This window comes from Parambassis ranga, chromosome 1, assembly GCF_900634625.1.
Source record: "Parambassis ranga chromosome 1, fParRan2.1, whole genome shotgun sequence".
Classification (NCBI taxonomy): domain Eukaryota; kingdom Metazoa; phylum Chordata; class Actinopteri; family Ambassidae; genus Parambassis; species Parambassis ranga.
In genome coordinates, this window is record NC_041022.1 from 20,408,394 (window position 1) to 20,426,888 (window position 18,495).

An 18,495-nucleotide genomic window follows, 5' to 3' on the forward strand; every position below is an offset into this window, starting at 1 on the left:
CTCAGAGAAGCTCAGCGAAATCCTCCATCTTCTCATTATCTCTGCCTTTTTCAGAGTTTGACGTTTAGAGGCCTTCCAACTTTACAAAGTAGGCCTAGATCCCAGACCAGGTCTCTTGTGGGATCTGCTAGAAGCCTGTGTTTTTAGGTCAACATTTTTTTTTCCAGAGCAGGGCAGCGTACTGCCATTTGAGGACTAGAATTCAGACAGCTTTGTCGCTGAAGGTTCCATTGTCCTCACCATAGTCTGTTTGACCCCTTTGTTGGGCCAAACAGCCTCAAATCCACCTCAAATCTTCCCCACTATCTTAATTTTCGCTTCTTGGCTGACCCCCTGCCCAAAACCAACCATACGATTTCCCCCGAGCTCCCCTAATTCCCCCGCCCCCCCAGCGGCCCCCCGCTACCGTCGCCCACCCGACGCCGCCCACCCCCCGTTTTCCGAGCTGGCGTGGCGACGCAAACTCACAAATATTTACTTCCTATACATCAAGAGGAAAGGGGGCCCCCCTTTCGTGGAATGCGGCAACATGGGCGTGTTTGACCGCGGAGTTCAGATGCTGCTGACCACGGTGGGGGCCTTCGCTGCCTTCAGCCTCATGACCATCGCCGTGGGGACAGACTACTGGCTGTACTCACGCGGTGTCTGCAAGATCAAGAGCACCAACGAGAACGAGACCAGCAAGAAGAACGAGGAGGTGATGACGCACTCGGGCCTCTGGAGGACCTGCTGCCTGGAAGGTGAGCAGCAGATAGCTGAAGGAGCCGTATATACATGCACAGATACACCAACAACAGCCCGCTTAGGCACACCAGCAGATCGATTCCTACATGCCCACACACACATTCACACAGTCCTGCATGTGCACTCACATGCCTACACATACGCTCACATGCCCACACTATTCTGTGTGTATTCTGCATCCAATTCCACACACACACACGCACACACACACACACACTGTTCTATCTATATTTCTTTGTACTCTTTGCCTGCAACCTGTGACATCATTGAGAGATGACTGCAGCCTTTTCAAAGAGGTGATTTGGACAACAAGTCCACCAAATGGTTGTGTTGTTGTTGAGGGTTTGGCCTGTCCTCCTGCTCTGTCATGGCCACTGTGCAGAATGGTCTTTTAATTGTCCCAGCAGAGAGCAGCTCAGCCCACTTAGCAAACTGCCACACCAGACTTCACAACACACACACACATGGTCCAGCCAGGTGTACGGTAAACTCAGAACAGCTGTAAACACATCACTCTGTACGTGTGTGTTCATAGTTCTTACATCATGTAAAAAGTTGATTAGCTAGTTGTGGGATTTATTCAATTCAGCATATTGTTCTGACATCTAGTAATAAAGCTCTGTGACTAACAGTGAAAATGATGACGGACTGAATTCCATGGTCAGACAGTTGAACCACGATATGAGATTTGACCAAACATGATGTTTTGGCACGGACTGAGCAACATAGATTCTGTCTGCCGTTTCTGATATAGGGGAGACCCTTAAGATATAGACTCGTCCTGTATGTGGAAAAAGTAAAGCTGGCATCAACAGTCTCACACACATCTTGTCACACATTGGACATATGTTTTAATGTCCCACATAATGAACTAAAGTTCATTGATGGTAATAACACACATACACACACACACACAGCCTTTCGACCAGGAGACACAGGTTTGATTCTTGTTGAGATGTTGCAGTTTAAGCGCATAGGTTTCATTGTCATGCTAATTTTTGCCTTCTCTGGCTGCTTTGAACAACTTTTTTGCACTATTTGTTAAGGTTTAAAGATTAAATGTTGGACAAAGTTAGTTTAGAAAAAAAATCATCATGGTTTGGTTACCATGGTTACAGCTACCGCCTCTTCTACAATATGATTTACCGATCACTTCCATCATTGTCTATTGGACTACCATTCACATCTATGTGACACTTTCAAACCATATGTGGTGTGGTGATGAGGACCTCAAACATCCCAATGCATATACTAGATGTTAAAACAGTGCATGTTAAAAAGAAGGTGGAACATACCAGTGTATTGAGATTAATCTGCAGTTTGAAATGGTGCTATAAAGGAAAAGAAATATGGCTGCTTTATCGCGCTGGGATGGACAGAAAACTAGTTTAACTTTGGCATAAACACATCCTAAGAGATAAAATGGATGTGTGGGTGCAGAAATGTGGCTGGTTGAGAGAAATGAAAGCATATGTGAGAGAAACAGCACAATCTTCAGAATCTTCATCCTGTAGCCCGTGTGTTGCAGTGTTATGTCTTGTATTGTATCTTTGTGATCATACAAAAGAAAAAACTGTGAAGTTTCTCTTTATGTGTGAAACTGACACACACACACACACACACACACACACACACACACACAGGCTCTTTATCCTCAATCATCCTCAATCAGACAATACCCAGCCCCAAATTCACCTGATTCACAGGACAAAGCCACCTGCTGATGGCATAGATTCTGTGCATTTGTTAAAATTTGTCCATCATTTACTTGGTTACAAGTTTAAATGTGGGTTGAAGAGAATAAGGAAGGAAACCACTGTTTGCTGATTTTGGGACTTTTATATTGTAAATATCTCAAAATAAAAGGTTTGTAGAATGAGATGATGCTTAGTCAAAATATTCTTTGATGTATGTCTAAATTAGCATTTACATACTTACTCCTGCACTGTGTGTGTGTGTGTGCACTTGTGCATATCCAGTTACGGTCTAGGCGCCGTGACGTGACTCTCCCTGATTGTGACCTCACACTGTCACACTGGTCAGGCCACGCAGCCTGATCCTGTCACACACCTTGTTATTCATCCACACAGTGTGTCATTAAGACCTATTGTAAGACCAGCTTTAATGAGCTTGTCACCTTAGCTCATGATAAGCAATGATAGTATGTATGGAAATCACATTATGTAGTTACCATGATCTATTTGTAATGAGGATTATTCTTAGTATTTAACATACTAAAAGCACAGAAGTGAAAAAAAACACTTCACAAACAATCTGCAGAACATGGAGACTTCCATGTCCTCTTTACATAGCACAGCTTTGGCTGCACGTCTTGGTCCTGTTCTGTTAAAGTGATGGTGCATACTGTCTCCATCAGTTTTAAAATTGATTTTACATTCTTGTATGCCTTGCCTTGCCCTTGGCTACATTTCTACATATTGACCCTGTAAGGGGTGAAAAGATCACATCTTTGCCTGACGCTGCGATGTCTCGGCCGTTCCTTTGTGTGAGTCTGAAGTAAAAGGCAAACAAAAACAGCTAATGGGTGTCAAACTACTCTATATACATGTTCATTTTGGTGCAAAGGAGAACCAGAAATATACATCCATTATGGAAGATAACAATGTAACCTGGACTCAAAACTATACCTGTATTTCATTTTCACATGAGTAAACACCACAGTTATGTAACTGTGGTTCAATAATTCAGGATGACCTCCAGATGCAGTGAGGGTAATAGCAATTGGCAGGCACCAGGGCAGTAGCCTTGGACTATGCTCAGCTGTGTTCCATCACCTGTTCCCCCAACCACAGCAAGGAAAGTAGCCTGGAACTAACCCTAATGAATGGAAGCTAATGCTAGCTCAGTAAAGATCCAGCTCATTGGTTATAAAGCTACCAACATGCTAATGTATCCTGTGCAAAAATAGGCTGGATGTCAGGCTCATTAAAAGACCATCATGGTGAACAGGGATGTGCTGCTCTTTGTAGTGATCGTCCGAGCTTCATAGTGATAGAACAGAAACAGAATGCAACTACTTACACATTTTCTATTTTGGCTCATTTTGTGCAGGTGTGATGAGCCTCGAATCCACATTATGTAATCTTTTTTTTTTAAGAGCAAGCCATGGCAATAAGTGTGTTACTCCAAGTTTGGAAGTACTTACACTGATTGGTTGTGAGAGCAAGTACAAAATGTGTTTATTTTAATGACAGAAAACATAAAAATCTTGGCAGAAATGGCAAAATTGTGTCAAATCACCAACACATTCGTCGATGTGAATGCAGCCACGCCAACTCGCTCCATGTGATATGCTTATTTTTCTCGCTAAGTGGCTTTACTTTTCACACTCTAAGCTCGCTCGGTGTCCTTGGCACCAGAGATTTGAAATGGTTAAGAGCAGAGAGGAATCTGAGAGGGATCCAGCTTGCTCTGTGTGCTTCGCCTTCAGAGCTACAGTTGCTTTATAGCTGTGTGGTGCAGAGAAGAGAATGAGAGGGAGGAAGAGAAAAATTGGGAGGTGTTGAGAAAAAAAATAGGGGGAAAAAAAAGAACAAGAGAGAAAAAAGAGCAGGCAGCCCTGGTTTGCTGTCACACCCCCTCAGGCATCCTGTGCTATCTTTAACACACAGGCCCACGTTCTATCTAACCTATCTTGCCCCAGCTTTTAACATAATACGTCACAGAGAATGATTTTATTTTAATGCTTGGGACATGATGTACATGATTTGCAGATACCAGTGCGTGGCTGCGCGAGTTTGGTGACACGTTAGCATTACAAAACAGGTGACGTGACTCTTTCATGTTGAGCTTGGAGTTCGGTATTGCAGATTTCATTATGTTTTTCCTTTTATGCTTTGGCCTGTACACAAATGTATGAGCTCTCTGTGTGTGTGTGTGAAAGCAGGCTGTCTCAGAACTGGAGTGCATTACGGCAATGACATTAATTATGCTAATAGCAAACAGCTACAGCTTTGCTGTGCTGATCGTCAACAGGGCCTCTCTCCGTGCCGCCTCTTTATCTAAAGCTCCAGCTAGTGTATATGCCAGGATTGGGAGTAACTAATTACATGGAATCAGATTACAAAAATAATCTGGCTGGCACAAAAAAAACAAAATGCAGACCACCTCTTTATCTAAAGTGGTTCAGTGGATAGGGAACAAAAATTACATGTAATCTGATTACTAATGTAATCTGATTGGAAAAACATTATATGACCTTTCTTATCAGCTGCCGGTCAGGCAGTCAATGTAGTTGGGGACTGGTAAATTGAATGTTATCTTGCTACAAAAAAAAAAAAAATCACACACAAGGGTGCTTTATCAGACGCTTTATGACAGGAAATGATAATTACGAGCAGATTTATTCAAAAGTGACCTGATTATGGGTGATCTGGGATCTGTAGGCCCCAAGATAGAGAAACATTACAAATACAGACAAATGAAAAAGTCAACAATCTGAGTGTTTTGTCTTGTTATTGTAGTTTTTCAATCTCCACAGGTTGTTAAAAGCATAGATCTGTTTTGTTAACATTGCTTGACATTGTTTATACAGCCGTTCTATAAATCATCTAAACATATTAACAACAGTAAATCCAAAAGCAACATGTGTTTGATATGACACAGCCACTTGTATGATCAACTTGTTAAGCTATAAAGGCTCATAAAATGCACTTCTTTGGTGTGACCCTTTTATAGCAATAAACATTACATTATCTGCAACACCTTTCTCCACCCTTTTTGGCTATAATGATGAAAAGTCCCACTTGTTTACTTTGAGAGGGAACACTAAAATAACACCTCCTAGAACTAAATAAACAAAATACTCCAGTTGAACATCTTCATTCATTACATAGTGGAATACATACAAAATAACATAAAAATGATCAATGTAAATCAAAATTATTAACCCATGGAGGTCTGGATTTGGAACCATACTCATTATGAAAGTGGAAAATCACATTACAGGCTGATCCAACTTGTGTGAGTGGAAATTCCTCAAGACAAGTCAGAATGAGGCTCAGTAGTGTGTGTGGCCTCCACGTGCCTGTATGACCTCCCTACAACGCCTGGGCATGCTCCTGATGAGGCGGCAGATGTTGTCCTGAGGGATCTCCTCCCAGTCCTGGATTAGAGCATCAGTCAGCTCCTGGACACTTTGTGGTACAGCGTGGCGTTGGTGGATGGAACAAGACATGAGATCCCAGATGTGCTGGATTGGATTCAGGTCTGGGGAAAAGGCAGGCCAGTCCATAGCATCAATGCCTTCATCATGCAGGAACTGCTGACACACTTCAGCCACATGAGGCCTAGCATTGTCATCATCAGAAGGAACCCAGGGCCCACTGCACCAGCATATGGTCTCACAATGGGTCTGAGGATCTCATCCTGGTACCTAATGGCAGTCAGGGTACCTCTGGCTAGCACATGGAGGGCTGTGCCTCCAAAGAAATGCCTCCCCATATTACTGACCCACCACCAAACAGGTCATGCTGGAGGATGTTACAGGCAGCAGAACGTTCTCCACGGCGTCTCCAGACTCTGCCACCTCTGTCACATGTGCTCAGTGTGAACCTGCTCTCATCTGTGAAGAGCACAGGGCGCCAATGGTGAATCTGCCAATCTTTGTGTCCTCTGGCAAATACCAATCACCCTGCATGGTGTTGGGCTGTAAGCAGAAGCCCCACTTGTGGACGGTCTGTGGTCAGCACCTGCAGAACCTCTCCTTTATAGGGGCTGTCTTGATAACTGCCTCTCATTTCCACCTGTTGTCTGTTCCATTTGCACAACAGCAGCTGAAACTGATTCACAATCAGTGTTGATCCTAACTGGACAGGCTGATGTCACAGAAGTGTGACTGACTTGGTGTTACATTGTGTTCTTTAAGTATTTCCTTTATTTTTTTGAGCAGTGTAGATGTAGTCATTACGTGATGAGGCTGAAACATATAAAGCTTTCCTTTTGGTCAAATTTCGCTTTTGATGAAAAATGGTACAAGTTATGAGTGATTACTAGTTTCCAGCTGTAAACCTTGAAATATGCATATCTGTGTAATTGCCCCCTCTTACAGTCTTGGAGAGCAAAGGTCAAAGCCATAATCCCTTAATAAATATACTGCAACATGTAACTACTATTTATGGTGTCCTACAGAGGAGTGGTGGTTATGGAAATAAGAGCCATTGTTCTGCCTCTGCACTGAGCCTTGCAAACAGTCAGCATCCAGCAGCGCTCTGTGGGCGTGTTGTTGTTGATACTGTAATAGAAGTGACTGACAGGTCAAGGCAGCTGTCAAACTACAGCCGTCAGCGAGCTGCAACCACCCAACTCCTGGAAATTCTTCTCAATAGAGCAACCACAAAACTATTTGGAATTATTTTTATCTTCATAACTTTTTAAAAAGATGTTTTTTGTTTTAAATTGTTGGAAACACATTGGACACAACACACACATGGATTTCGCCACTGTCCCGAGCAGTTCTTTTCTCATTTATATGCTGATGTGTTGTGGCTGTAACAGTAAATATGAGGAGATATTCCTGATGTTGCAGCTTGTCAGTACCAAAGAAACATTCCTTTTTTGGACGCTATCATCTGAGTCCGTCGCTGAGTCATATGTTCTATGTGTATGTTAGTGCTCCTTATAGCATGTACTTGTATACCAGTCACATCTCACCTTCCTGACATACATGTGGCCATCACGCCTCTGCTTGGACCCAACACTTGTCCATCCAGCAGCTATCGAGCCTGTTCATGTTGGATTCGCTCAGTGCGCCTGTCATCCTGGACAGATGACCCTGTGTCGGTGGTCCAGCTGTGGAGGCTGGCTCCAGAGATCCAACTTGTCTCAGACTTCCATGATGGATCTTGCCCCAGGACAGTCTCTCGTTTCTAGGCACAGATCGGAGCTGCCCTGGGGGCCCCAGCCTTGACAGGTGGAGCTCAGCGGGCCCTAAATGCTGCTATTAATCTCCATCATGGCGGGTTTGAAAGCGAGCGAGGTGTGTGTGACAGGAGATATGTTTCTGAGAATGAGGTGTGAGTGTCTGAGAGTGTACTGTGTGTATGTGTCTGTACCGCCATTGAAATTCGTCTTTCATCACGCTGAAAATCATTTTGTTACTGAAGACATCTGAACCCTTTGAACCTTGCCATGTTTAATAATTTCCATTGAGCACCAGTAGCCTGGATAGACAAGGGTCATCATAACAGGGTTATGATTCCATTAGTTAGCGTGCGTATGTATTACATAGAAATAAAAACCTGTTAAGACAATGAGGTACACAATCAAGGTGAGGCTTTACCTTCTAATTAGGGTTATCTATCTTTTGATTTTCATAGGTTTAGCAGTTTCCTTTGTCTTGATAATGTATATTTCTATAACACCAATTTAAATAAACTTAATAGTATTTTTCAGTCAGATGCGTTTGAAGTCGGAATGGTTGATCTCGCATAGGTTTGTTGGTGTTGTCTGGTATGCTGTAGCCACCACACACACTACTATAGTAGGCTATGTCCTTGTGTACATTATGTATATATGGTATATACATAACAACATGCCATAAAATATGAGAATTATAGTGGCAAGTTTATGACTAGCCTAAGTAGGTTCTGCTCAGTGTTGTGACAATATATGGACCATATGAGATGCACATAATAACTTTCTAAAAAGTAATCCTACCCAACCAATCAAATCTAAGACAAATACATCATAAATATAACACTGCAAAACATTAAATGTTACATTGTGTTCCTTTGAATTATTTGCATGTATTTTAAACAACCATTTTTTTAGTGAATATTTATTCATAGGTTTTTACATTCACCAACAATTAAACCCCCTGATAACCTTCTTCTCATTAACTAATTAATGCAGTTATTCCACCTTCTATTTGTGGCCACTCTGCTTGTCCTCCTTCATGGCATTGCTTGGTGTCTGTGGCCACATGACACTGCGTAACTATGGCGATGCAGCGCTCTGTTGGCAGCACAAGGCCGCCTGTCAAACAAGCATCACGGCCTCTCAATCAAAGAGACTGTTTACGAGCACTCACACACCACCTGGGACTGACACACACTCCACAGGAGAAACATCAATCACACACACACACACAGAACACATTTACATGCAAAAAACATGCACACATAAAATGAGGTGTAGTAGAGCCACAAGGACACAATCGTGTTGTGGTCTCAAGCAGCCCAGTGTGTCTCTGCAGTTCCTTCAGTATTTTAGGTATAGCCTAGTATACTAGTAAATACTGCTAGGTATATTATAGAGTAGTCCCTTGAGTTTAGATTGACAGAGGCTGAATTTGAATTATTTTTGTGGTTTAATGTGTTGTTTTGTGTTTTAATTACCATACATTCAGTGTGTGTAGCTGGCTATCAAAAGCCTCCAGCGTTAATCCTAAAATTGCTTCTGAAAGCCGCAGCAGTGTGTCCAGTGGTGTGTTTGTTCTGCTGCAGATGCTGAAGTGTTTCACTAACAGGGTTATGCAACAGGACAGAGCTGTTAGCAGTCTATAGTGTGGCACGAGGCAAGTGTGCCAGAGCCGTCTAGTATGTGCAGCGGTAGCCGCTGTAGTATAACTACAGTGGAAGCCAGTGTAGAAATCCTGCATTTCTACAACTTCCCTCTTAAACTGATTACAGTATGTTGTTGAAACTGTTGCTGGCTTCTTTCATTCTGCATTAAGTAAGATGAGTAATGGAGGAGTCAGGCTTTGGTATGCAGTATTTTAACTAAAAAAAAAAACATGTGGAAGCTCCACAAAAGTTAGTTCCTGAATAAACATGAGACTACAAATAGGTCATATGATAAAGTAGAGCAATGGCTCCCATCCTGGGGTTTTGAGGTCACATCATTAAGTTGTTTTCACCCCAGTTATGTAGAAATTAAGTAAATTAAGTAAATAAACATTTCCATTTCATGATTTAAAACATAGATAATATAATAGCAAGGTATAAACACTCCGATACAAGCAAGTCTTGCAAATAAATAAATAATAATAATAAAAAAATGCTCTATATATCTGTTAGTATTGCATTCAAAGTGCAGGTCTGAATACTCTAATTGTATGTGACATGATTAGATTATTAAATGTGAGGCATCAGTGTTAGAACAGCATGTTGCTGTAGGTGGAGCTAGGTGAAACACTTTACATACAATGTTTTTATTTGATGAACATTTTATCAGGGCATTTTTCATTCAAGGACTTGAACTACAGAATTAAAGTGGCCAATCAGAATTGAGTGTTCTTTACTGCTGTTTAAGAACAACCAATAAATATCAATAAATTGTTTGAAATATGTGGGGCTATGAGATGATTATTAAAAGCAGAAAAAAGAAACTGTTCTGATACCAAAAAAATCTTCTTGGGGGGAAATCTTATCATATTTTGTAGGATAATTTAAAGATTTATTGAAATAAAAGTTTACATTTTAGCATTGCTTCAGACATCTGAAGCATGTGCCTGGCTACACATTGAGGTTTCCAAGATGTGAAAAGAGTCTAAAATGGACTACATCAAAATCTGAATAAAAATCAGAATTCCTTTATTTATCCCCGAGGACAATAGAAAGTGCAAGAATTAAAGTATTAAATATAATAAATATCTAAGTAAATATTCCATTAACATCCAATCCCTGAGCTTTATCTAAAAGAAACATATTTACCACTGTATACGCCTTTACATGGTAAAGAGAATGGTATACAAGAGCAGACAAGTATGTATGTACGTACAATGTCTGTATGACCATTAAAGTTCAGCTTTCTGTAGTGTAACAGTGACAGGAAGGAATGATTTCCTGTCTCTCTCTGTGGTGCAGCGTGGGAGTCGGAGTCTGTTGCTGAACAAGCTCCTGTAGCTAGTCAGCATGTTCTGGAGCGGGTGAGAGAGAAAGTCCTGCATAGTCTTTATATCGGACAACATCGTCCTCTCGGACACATCTGTCAGAGAGTCCAGGTTTTTTCCCACAACATGGCCGGCATTCTGGATGATTCTGTTCCATGTCCCTCACCCTCAGACGACAGCAACAGCATACCTGATGGCACTGGCACTCATAGAACATCCTCATCATCGTCCTGCAGATGTTGAAGGACCTCAGCTTCTTCAGAAAGTAGAGGTGACTCTGACCCTTCCTGTAAACAGTGTCCACGTTCAGTTTGTGGTCCAAGTACACCCCCAAGTACGTGTACTCCTCCACCACCTCCACACTGACCCCTTTGATGTTGATAGGGATCACTGGAGCCTTCGTCCTGCTCAGATCCACCATCAGTTCCTTTGTCTTTGTCACATTGAGCAGTAGGTGGTTGCTCTTGCTCCAAGTCACAAATCCACTACGGACCTGTACTCCGTCTTATCGCCACCAGTAATACATCCAACTACTGTAGAGTCATCAGAGAATTTGTGGAGGTGGCAGGTCTCTGTGCAGTAGTTGAAGTCTGTGGTGTAGAGAGTGAAGAGGAAGGGAGAGAGGATGGTCCTCTTTGGAGCCCCGGTGTTGTTGATCAATCTGTCTGACATACAGCTCTGTAGGCGTACATACTGTGGTCTGCCAGTCAGATAGTCCACCATCCAGGACACCAGTAGGGAATCCACCTGCATCCTCGCTGTCCAGTGTCCAGGGTCTTCGGGGCATGTGTGATGCTAGGGCCTGTAGTCCTTGGGGTCACTACGATGTGTTAGGAATAGGAACGAGGCATGAAGTCTTCCACACCACAGGGACTCTCTGAAGACTCAGGCTCAGGTTGAAAACACGAAAAAAAATTGTACTTGAATAAAAGATAAATTCCACCACAGAATGTTTTGCTGTAAACGGTTTAAGTAAAACATGTGTTTGGTTGTTTTTTTAGCAATCTGTGAGGATTCACCCAGATCACAGAACTTCTGGAAGCAGGAAGACACATTTTAACTGGCTCTTCTTATTATTAAATATGTTTCACTGATACAGAACCAGATCATTTTTTTGTCTCCCTAATCCTCTTTTTATGATGTTTTAGATGTACTTCTAAAACCTGCAGCCTTTGAGCTGTGATGAGAGAATCCACAGATTTCAATGCAATATAAACTCTCTGAGGATATAACCTGACACCTGTTAAAAATCTCAGCAGTAACTTACAATGCTTCTTTAATTTGAAATTGTTGATTTCTATGTAGTACAATGCCGTTTTTTCCTTCATAAAACAATACAGCATTCAGTATTTCACAATGTAGTAACAACTTCAAGTGCGTGTCTCACTTGCATAGTATAACGCAGCCGTTTCCACGATAACAACAGTATGTCATGTGCTGCGCTTCACAGTGGAGTCCGGCTTGGTACAGTAGTAGCAGTATGTCACGTTCTTTGTTTTACAGTATAGTAGGTTGAGTGTGGTGCAGCAGAGAGCTGTTGGCACCTCCACACAGCCTGTTTAACGCCTGGTGGGAGAGGTGCTGACAGGCCAACTGCTCCCTAATCCTACAGACATCAGGAGCCAAAGGGAATGACCAGAGAGCACAGTGTGTGTGTGTGTTAGCAATATGTATCACACACACACACTAGTTGTTCTATTTGCATCATGACCATTGTGACATAAATCACACAACATAGTGAAGAAGTGCCATGTTTGTGTAAGGGTCTATGTGCTGCTGTCATCACGGTGCATGCCCCCGCCCACCGTCAGTCACCAGAGGAGTGACAGATTGATGGAGCTGCTCTGTGTGAATGCCGGGTAAAGTCGCTCCGGAGTTTGTGTTAGTAGTAACATATGGTCAAACTGATGGAGTAACAATGCTGTCATCTGTAAACCACATGACTCATACTGTGTGTGTGTGTGTGTGTGTGTGTGTGTGTGTGTGTGTGTTTCCTGGCTGGATTGCCATTACATTAGCCTATTGATTAACTGGTATGTATTAGAGCAGGAATAACACACATACACATGCTTTATACACACACAATTCAAAATTAGATTAGAACTCTGTGTGTTCACATTTACACACTGTGCCAGTGTCTATAGACTTTAGTCTAGACTAGTGGTTGTCTATCACGTGTGTTTGATGTTAGCCTATAGCAAAGACAGAGAACTGAATGATGCTTTTATGCTGTAGAAATTATGACAATAATCCATAGGGATTGTAATAGATATTGATTAAAGCAAGTTACCATAATGTAAATGTGATTCTGTGCTTTCAAGTTAAAGGAAGGTCAGCTCAAAATTAAATGTTCCTGTAGTTTCCTGTCTGCATTGCTGTTTCTCCTAGATTTTGGGTTGAACTGTCTCTTTCATGGCATTGTGGATGCTGATTTTTCTTATTATGTCAAGTGAATCTTAGGAGCTACAGAAGCAAGTGGCAAAGAGGATATCACAGATGTGACGTCAAGACTCTGCACTTCTGTCTTTGTCTTAAATGAGGATTACCAATCATGGTCCTGCCACAACTGAATCATTAGGGTTTTGCGCATCTATGTCCACAAAACCAGTCACTGGGTATAGTTTGATAAGAATTAGTTAGCAGAGTCTCAACTCTGTCATGATCTCATGAAAGACATCTTGATAAGTTTTTAAGTTTGAGTAAGTAAAAATCCACAAAGTGTTATGTTTTTAATTCTGTATTATAATAACAAACAAGTATATGAGCTGAGAAATGATGAATTCCATCAGGCAAAACATACTGAAGAGAAAACAGACTTGATTTTAGGGTGAACTATGCATTTGACCTTGATCTTGACCAGGTTTAAAAAGTTCCCCCAGATATTTAGAGACTGCACACAAACAGTTTTAAAGCTGCAAGATGATATTTATGTAGTTACAGAAGCCTTTTATGTGATACAATCCATCCAGTATATGGCTACACCATCAGGCAGACACCAAATATACTCAGAGGCTTGTTTCATTGTGCTGATTAAGAGTGTGTGAGAGGAAAATGATGTCTGTAAACGTAAACATTGGTTGAGGAATACTTTTTTAGCAGCAAGAACATGTATGTTTAAACCACAGAGAAAGCATGGTCAGATCAGTGCACGGTGCGACCAGTGAACCTGAGCCTGAGCTCCAAACAGAACAAATAGCTCCATAATATGGTTGTTGGCTGTGTGAGAGGCACCCAGATGTCATGGCATTCGTCTTCATAGCACAGACCCAGTAAGGTGTCGGGCTGTGATTCATCAGATCTTTATGGTCAATGGAATGAGTTTACAGCTACACTGCAGATGTGGCTAACTCACGTTAACGGTTATGGTGCAACATTAAGCAGGCTGTGATGAACTCTGGTGTCTGTATTTTATGACTCGTGGTTTGCTGTAAATCCTCAGTGTGTTTATGTGCTGTAAAGTGTGTGTGTTTTTGCGTGTGTGTGTGCACATGTATCTGGCATACGCATTTTTGTGAGGTTGCACTTAGGCAGAGCTGTAACTATGTGAGTAAATATATGAGTGTTAGGCGTGTGTGCGATTCTGTGCATGGATGCATACGTTAATACTTTCCCATGTCTATTTGGTCATGCTAAGGCTTTAATTTTCACCTTCTTATGGTATCAGATTTGATCTGACTGGTTCTGTTGAATGTTTTCTGAACTCTGGTGATGAAGACTATCTGAAAGTATGGTGTCAGTCTGGTTCCAAACAGACTCTGATGTGGACCCATTGTAATGCATCTGTCACGCTTTGCTCTTAAAGAATTATTCAATTTCATCAATTTATGGCAATACAAATCATTTTGGTAACCACGGCAACGTGTAGGCGCATCACTGTGTCAGTGCAAGGATCTTTCTGTTAACAATCAGGCAGTTGAAATCACTCGTACCCACTGTGTATTCATCATCTTTGGATTTGTTTCAGCTCACCAAATTATAAGAATGCAGTGCAGACAGCAGAAAGATACATTTTTGTTTTGTTTCTGTTCTTTGCACCAAAGTGTGACAATATCTGGATCTAAATCTTAAGTCTGTTGCTGTTTGGTGTCAAACAAATCTCATCGAATCACACTGATGAGTTAAACAATAGAAAAAAAAACATCTGATATTGTTTAATTAGACATCAGTGAATTTTTCAGACTTGCCACCGCTCTTCATCTTAGTCATCAATGACTAGAACAGCACCTCTACAAGCTGTTTGGGTCAGTGACAAAAGTCATTCACTGAAGTCACTTCTATTTAAAACTCATTGATGGAAATCGGTCCTAGATTTTCTATTCCTTGCTCAGTGTTTTGGCTCTCAGCATGTTTAAACTGTCAGCGTTAACCCCTGAAGAGTAGAGAGGGCAAAGTAAATGGTGATTACTGTAATTAGCAGGTGAGTGTTTTCCAGGACTGATCCTTCATGTTCTTCAGCCTTTCTGTTTACAGTGCAACACTCACACAGCCACAGCCTGTACTGTACATGGAGAGACGTGAGCCAGAGGACATTGTGTTATTTATATTGTCTAATTGTAAAAAAATTATATATATCATATCTGCAGTACTCCTCTTTGAACAGGGGATCCACAGAGAGACATACAGTAAGTAGGCCACAGAGTGAATCTGTTACTCAGACTTTTAACTACTCATTGATCAGCTGCAGCTGCTAAATGACCCAGTAAAAGACCAGTGGTTGTACTGGGCAGGTGGTGTGTGTAAGTGAGGGAGCTGGGTGTGTGTGTTGCTGTGTGCTCATCAATTATTCCCCCTGTTGAGTAACATTACATGCACACACAAACACACACACAAAAATCTTTTTTTTGTCTCCACATCCTTTGAGCTTAATAAAACATGTAATTTTTTAGTAGGACAGTGATTCTGATGTGTAAGCGTAACTCATGCAAACAGCTGATGACATGAGAATGTGATTGAGTCGTCGTTTTGAGGGAACAGGAAGCTTCTTCCCTGCAGCAGGTACTGTAACGCACGAGTTGAGTCAGAATAAAGTGAAACGATTCAGCAGTTTCCTGAAGCCTCTCAGAGTTCAGGTCAGCGCAGTGACAGCAGCGTGCCGACACAAAATGGCCTCCAGCTAGTCTGCTTGTTTGGTGTTTTGTAACTCTGTGGTTCAGATGTGCTGACCGACAGGTGACACATGCAGGCGGCAACTCTTTGCTTTATTCAGTGCAGGTCTGCAGAAAACGTGTGTGTGTGTGAAGAGCACATTTTTGTATGATGAGCGTTATTTTCAAACCACATTGTGGATTAACTGACTGTTAAAACACATTTCGACAGCCATCTGCTAACTGTACGGTGAAGCGTCGCTTCTCTCACAACATCACATGTTTACAGAAGTGTGTGTTCTGATGGTCCAGAGTGTTTCCTGTTCTTTGTCAAAGAAATACTGAACAAACTAAACAGATGCTAATTTCTAACGATACTCAAGTATGAACTTTCTTAGTTTATCACAGGCAACTAGTTTTAACATGAACCAATCTTAACATGTTTTTCAAAAAAGAATTTCATGACTGCATGTCATGCATTACACACTTACACATAACTGTCTTAGTAGTGTGTAAATTCCTTGATGATAATAATAAGAAAAATGTTGATGACTCATTCTTCACTTGTGGCAGAAACAGTGTCATAATCTTTTGCAGATTCATCCCTGCTATCTTTCTCAGTTGAAAAACTATGCTGGCAAGTGGAATGCTAGGTGCTACCTGTGCAGCCCTTATAAGCTGACCAACAAAGACTGAGGGCTGAGCTTTTATAGTGGACTGTGGCCTCTGCGGCCCCATATCGTACACCACAATGCATCATGCATTTATGTTAATATCTAATGTGAGAGGTTTTAATTGACAGCAATGTTGCAATTAACAGTGTCAAGAAAATCAAGTGAGTACTGAATGCTTTTATTGTGAAGGTCTGTCAATGAAGTGGGTTTTTGTTTTTGTTGGGTTTGATGTCAGGAGTTCGGTAGTTGGATGCGTCTTTATTTTTTTTATCATGAGTCAAAGATAGAAACCTTTAGGTATTCCATTGAAAACTTCGTGCTTTTATTGTGAAAAACTCTCACATCTGCCCTTGCTGTAGCAGCAGCAGCTGTGCTTTAATATGCTCCTTGTGATATTAAATGAGAATTATTCTGTGAATTTTTAGCCGCATTTGAATTAGTGTTTTGAAGTTGTAGTGAAACACGGCTACAGGCTGGCCTCCCGGTTTCAAGATATTTATGGAACTAAATAGTTTATGAACTTTAGGAGGAGCAAATATTTTTGTTTTTGTTTTCTAAGCACTTCGCCCCTTTTCCCCTCCATTCATTTGCCCCTGGTTCCTTCCTGCTTGTTGCCAAACGCGCAGGCATTTGTTGAATATTCACAGATAATTTAGAGACAGAGGAGGCAGAAGGGAAGTAGAAGGAAGCAAAGAAAAAAGGGGGGGAGAGGAAAGAAGGGAGGGATGAACAGAGGAGGTGGAAGGGATAAAGAGAGAGAAAAGGGAGGGATGGATGGAGGTGATTTGGCGGATCCAAACTCTCTGCACCCATTGGCTTTTTCTTAAATGAAGGACTGGAGGCGAGAGCTGCAGCGAGGCGCTACTCAGAATACTGGATGCTCCCTCCTCCCCTCCCTCGCTTTCTTTCAATCCCTCCCACATTCTCGAGGAATCAATAGTCGCAAATTAATCATTCTGCCCAAAGCACTTTCAGAGAGAAAGAGAGAGAGAGAGAGAGAGAGAGATGCTTTGCATAAAGCAGTGAAGCAGCAGCACTGTGCATAATCACACCTTCAGTGCATTGAGTCTGATTAGATGTTATTCATTGTTGTTTCACTTGGTTGTGGATGAGTAATCATTGTTGTCATGGCGATTGTTGTGGCGCCCCCGTTAGATCCTCTTTATATCATTTCAGGGAGGAAACAGATCCTTCCTGTGTCGGGCCATCCACCAGATTGAGGTCGTAGAGCCACACCTTCTCTCAGTACCTGCTCCTCTAAAGCATCAAAGACCCGTTTGTTCCAATGTAGAAATAGAAATTCATCTTAAACCAGCCTAATGTTTCCAGTCTTTATGCTATGCTAACCTAGCTGGATCAATACAAGACCCTCTGACTAAGTTCTCAACAAAAAAATGAAGAAGATTTCCTTGATGAAAAAGATCTATCACATGCTACCAAAGCCCAAAGTCATGTCTTCTTTGATAATTCAGGCCTGCAGAAGGGTAACAGTTACTGTTTATTTTTTCTTCTTCTTAATGACGATGTTTTTTTAAGTACACGAAACACAACGCTGACACTGGTCAGTACCACAAGAGGACAGAAATATCAAAATACAAGTCAGGATAGTGATCTCCTGCAGTTCCACCCAGACCAGCAGCATTTAAACCAACCTGAAAACATTGTTCAGACACTCAACATTAAGTTTAGAAGCAAGAAATCTGCACAGTTGGTAGAATATCCACACACAAACACAGAGTTTCTCCACTTGCATGACAGGATGTGTTGCACTCTTTATGCAGGCTGCAAACACATTACTGTGACCGACCCACCCAACCCAAACAACAAGTACTGCTTTTGCCTCAGGAGGCTTTTCAGTTTCATTATCACCGCGGGAGAGATCATCTCTGTGTCCAGAAACATCTGGGAGAGATGTAACTGCGGGGTGAGATGAAGAATTAGGCTGAGGGTAGAAGAAAATGTATCAAAGGAACACAGGAGGGAATAGGAGGAATTGAGAGCACGAACAGTTGCGGGGTGGGTGCAGAGGGAGAGAGGGAGGAAAAGAAGGAAGAGGGGTGGAGAGAGGAAGGGAAATTGGGAGAAAGAGCAGATGGAGAGACAAACAGAATCTGGTGAAGAAGAGAGGGTCTGCAGAGGG

The 18,495-nt window shown here is 41.8% G+C and overlaps 1 protein-coding gene across 1 annotated transcript in view; it reads left to right on the top strand.

The window, feature by feature from the left end:
* The first annotated feature begins 224 nt into the window (after positions 1-224).
* cacng2b (calcium channel, voltage-dependent, gamma subunit 2b) overlaps positions 225-18,495 on the top strand; it is a 43,848-nt gene continuing 25,577 nt past the window's right edge. Inside the window, exon 1 of the mRNA XM_028406532.1 lies at positions 225-740. Within this exon, the coding sequence (XP_028262333.1) occupies positions 530-740 (211 nt within the window). The 5' untranslated portion in view covers positions 225-529. The remainder of the gene's footprint in view (positions 741-18,495) is intronic.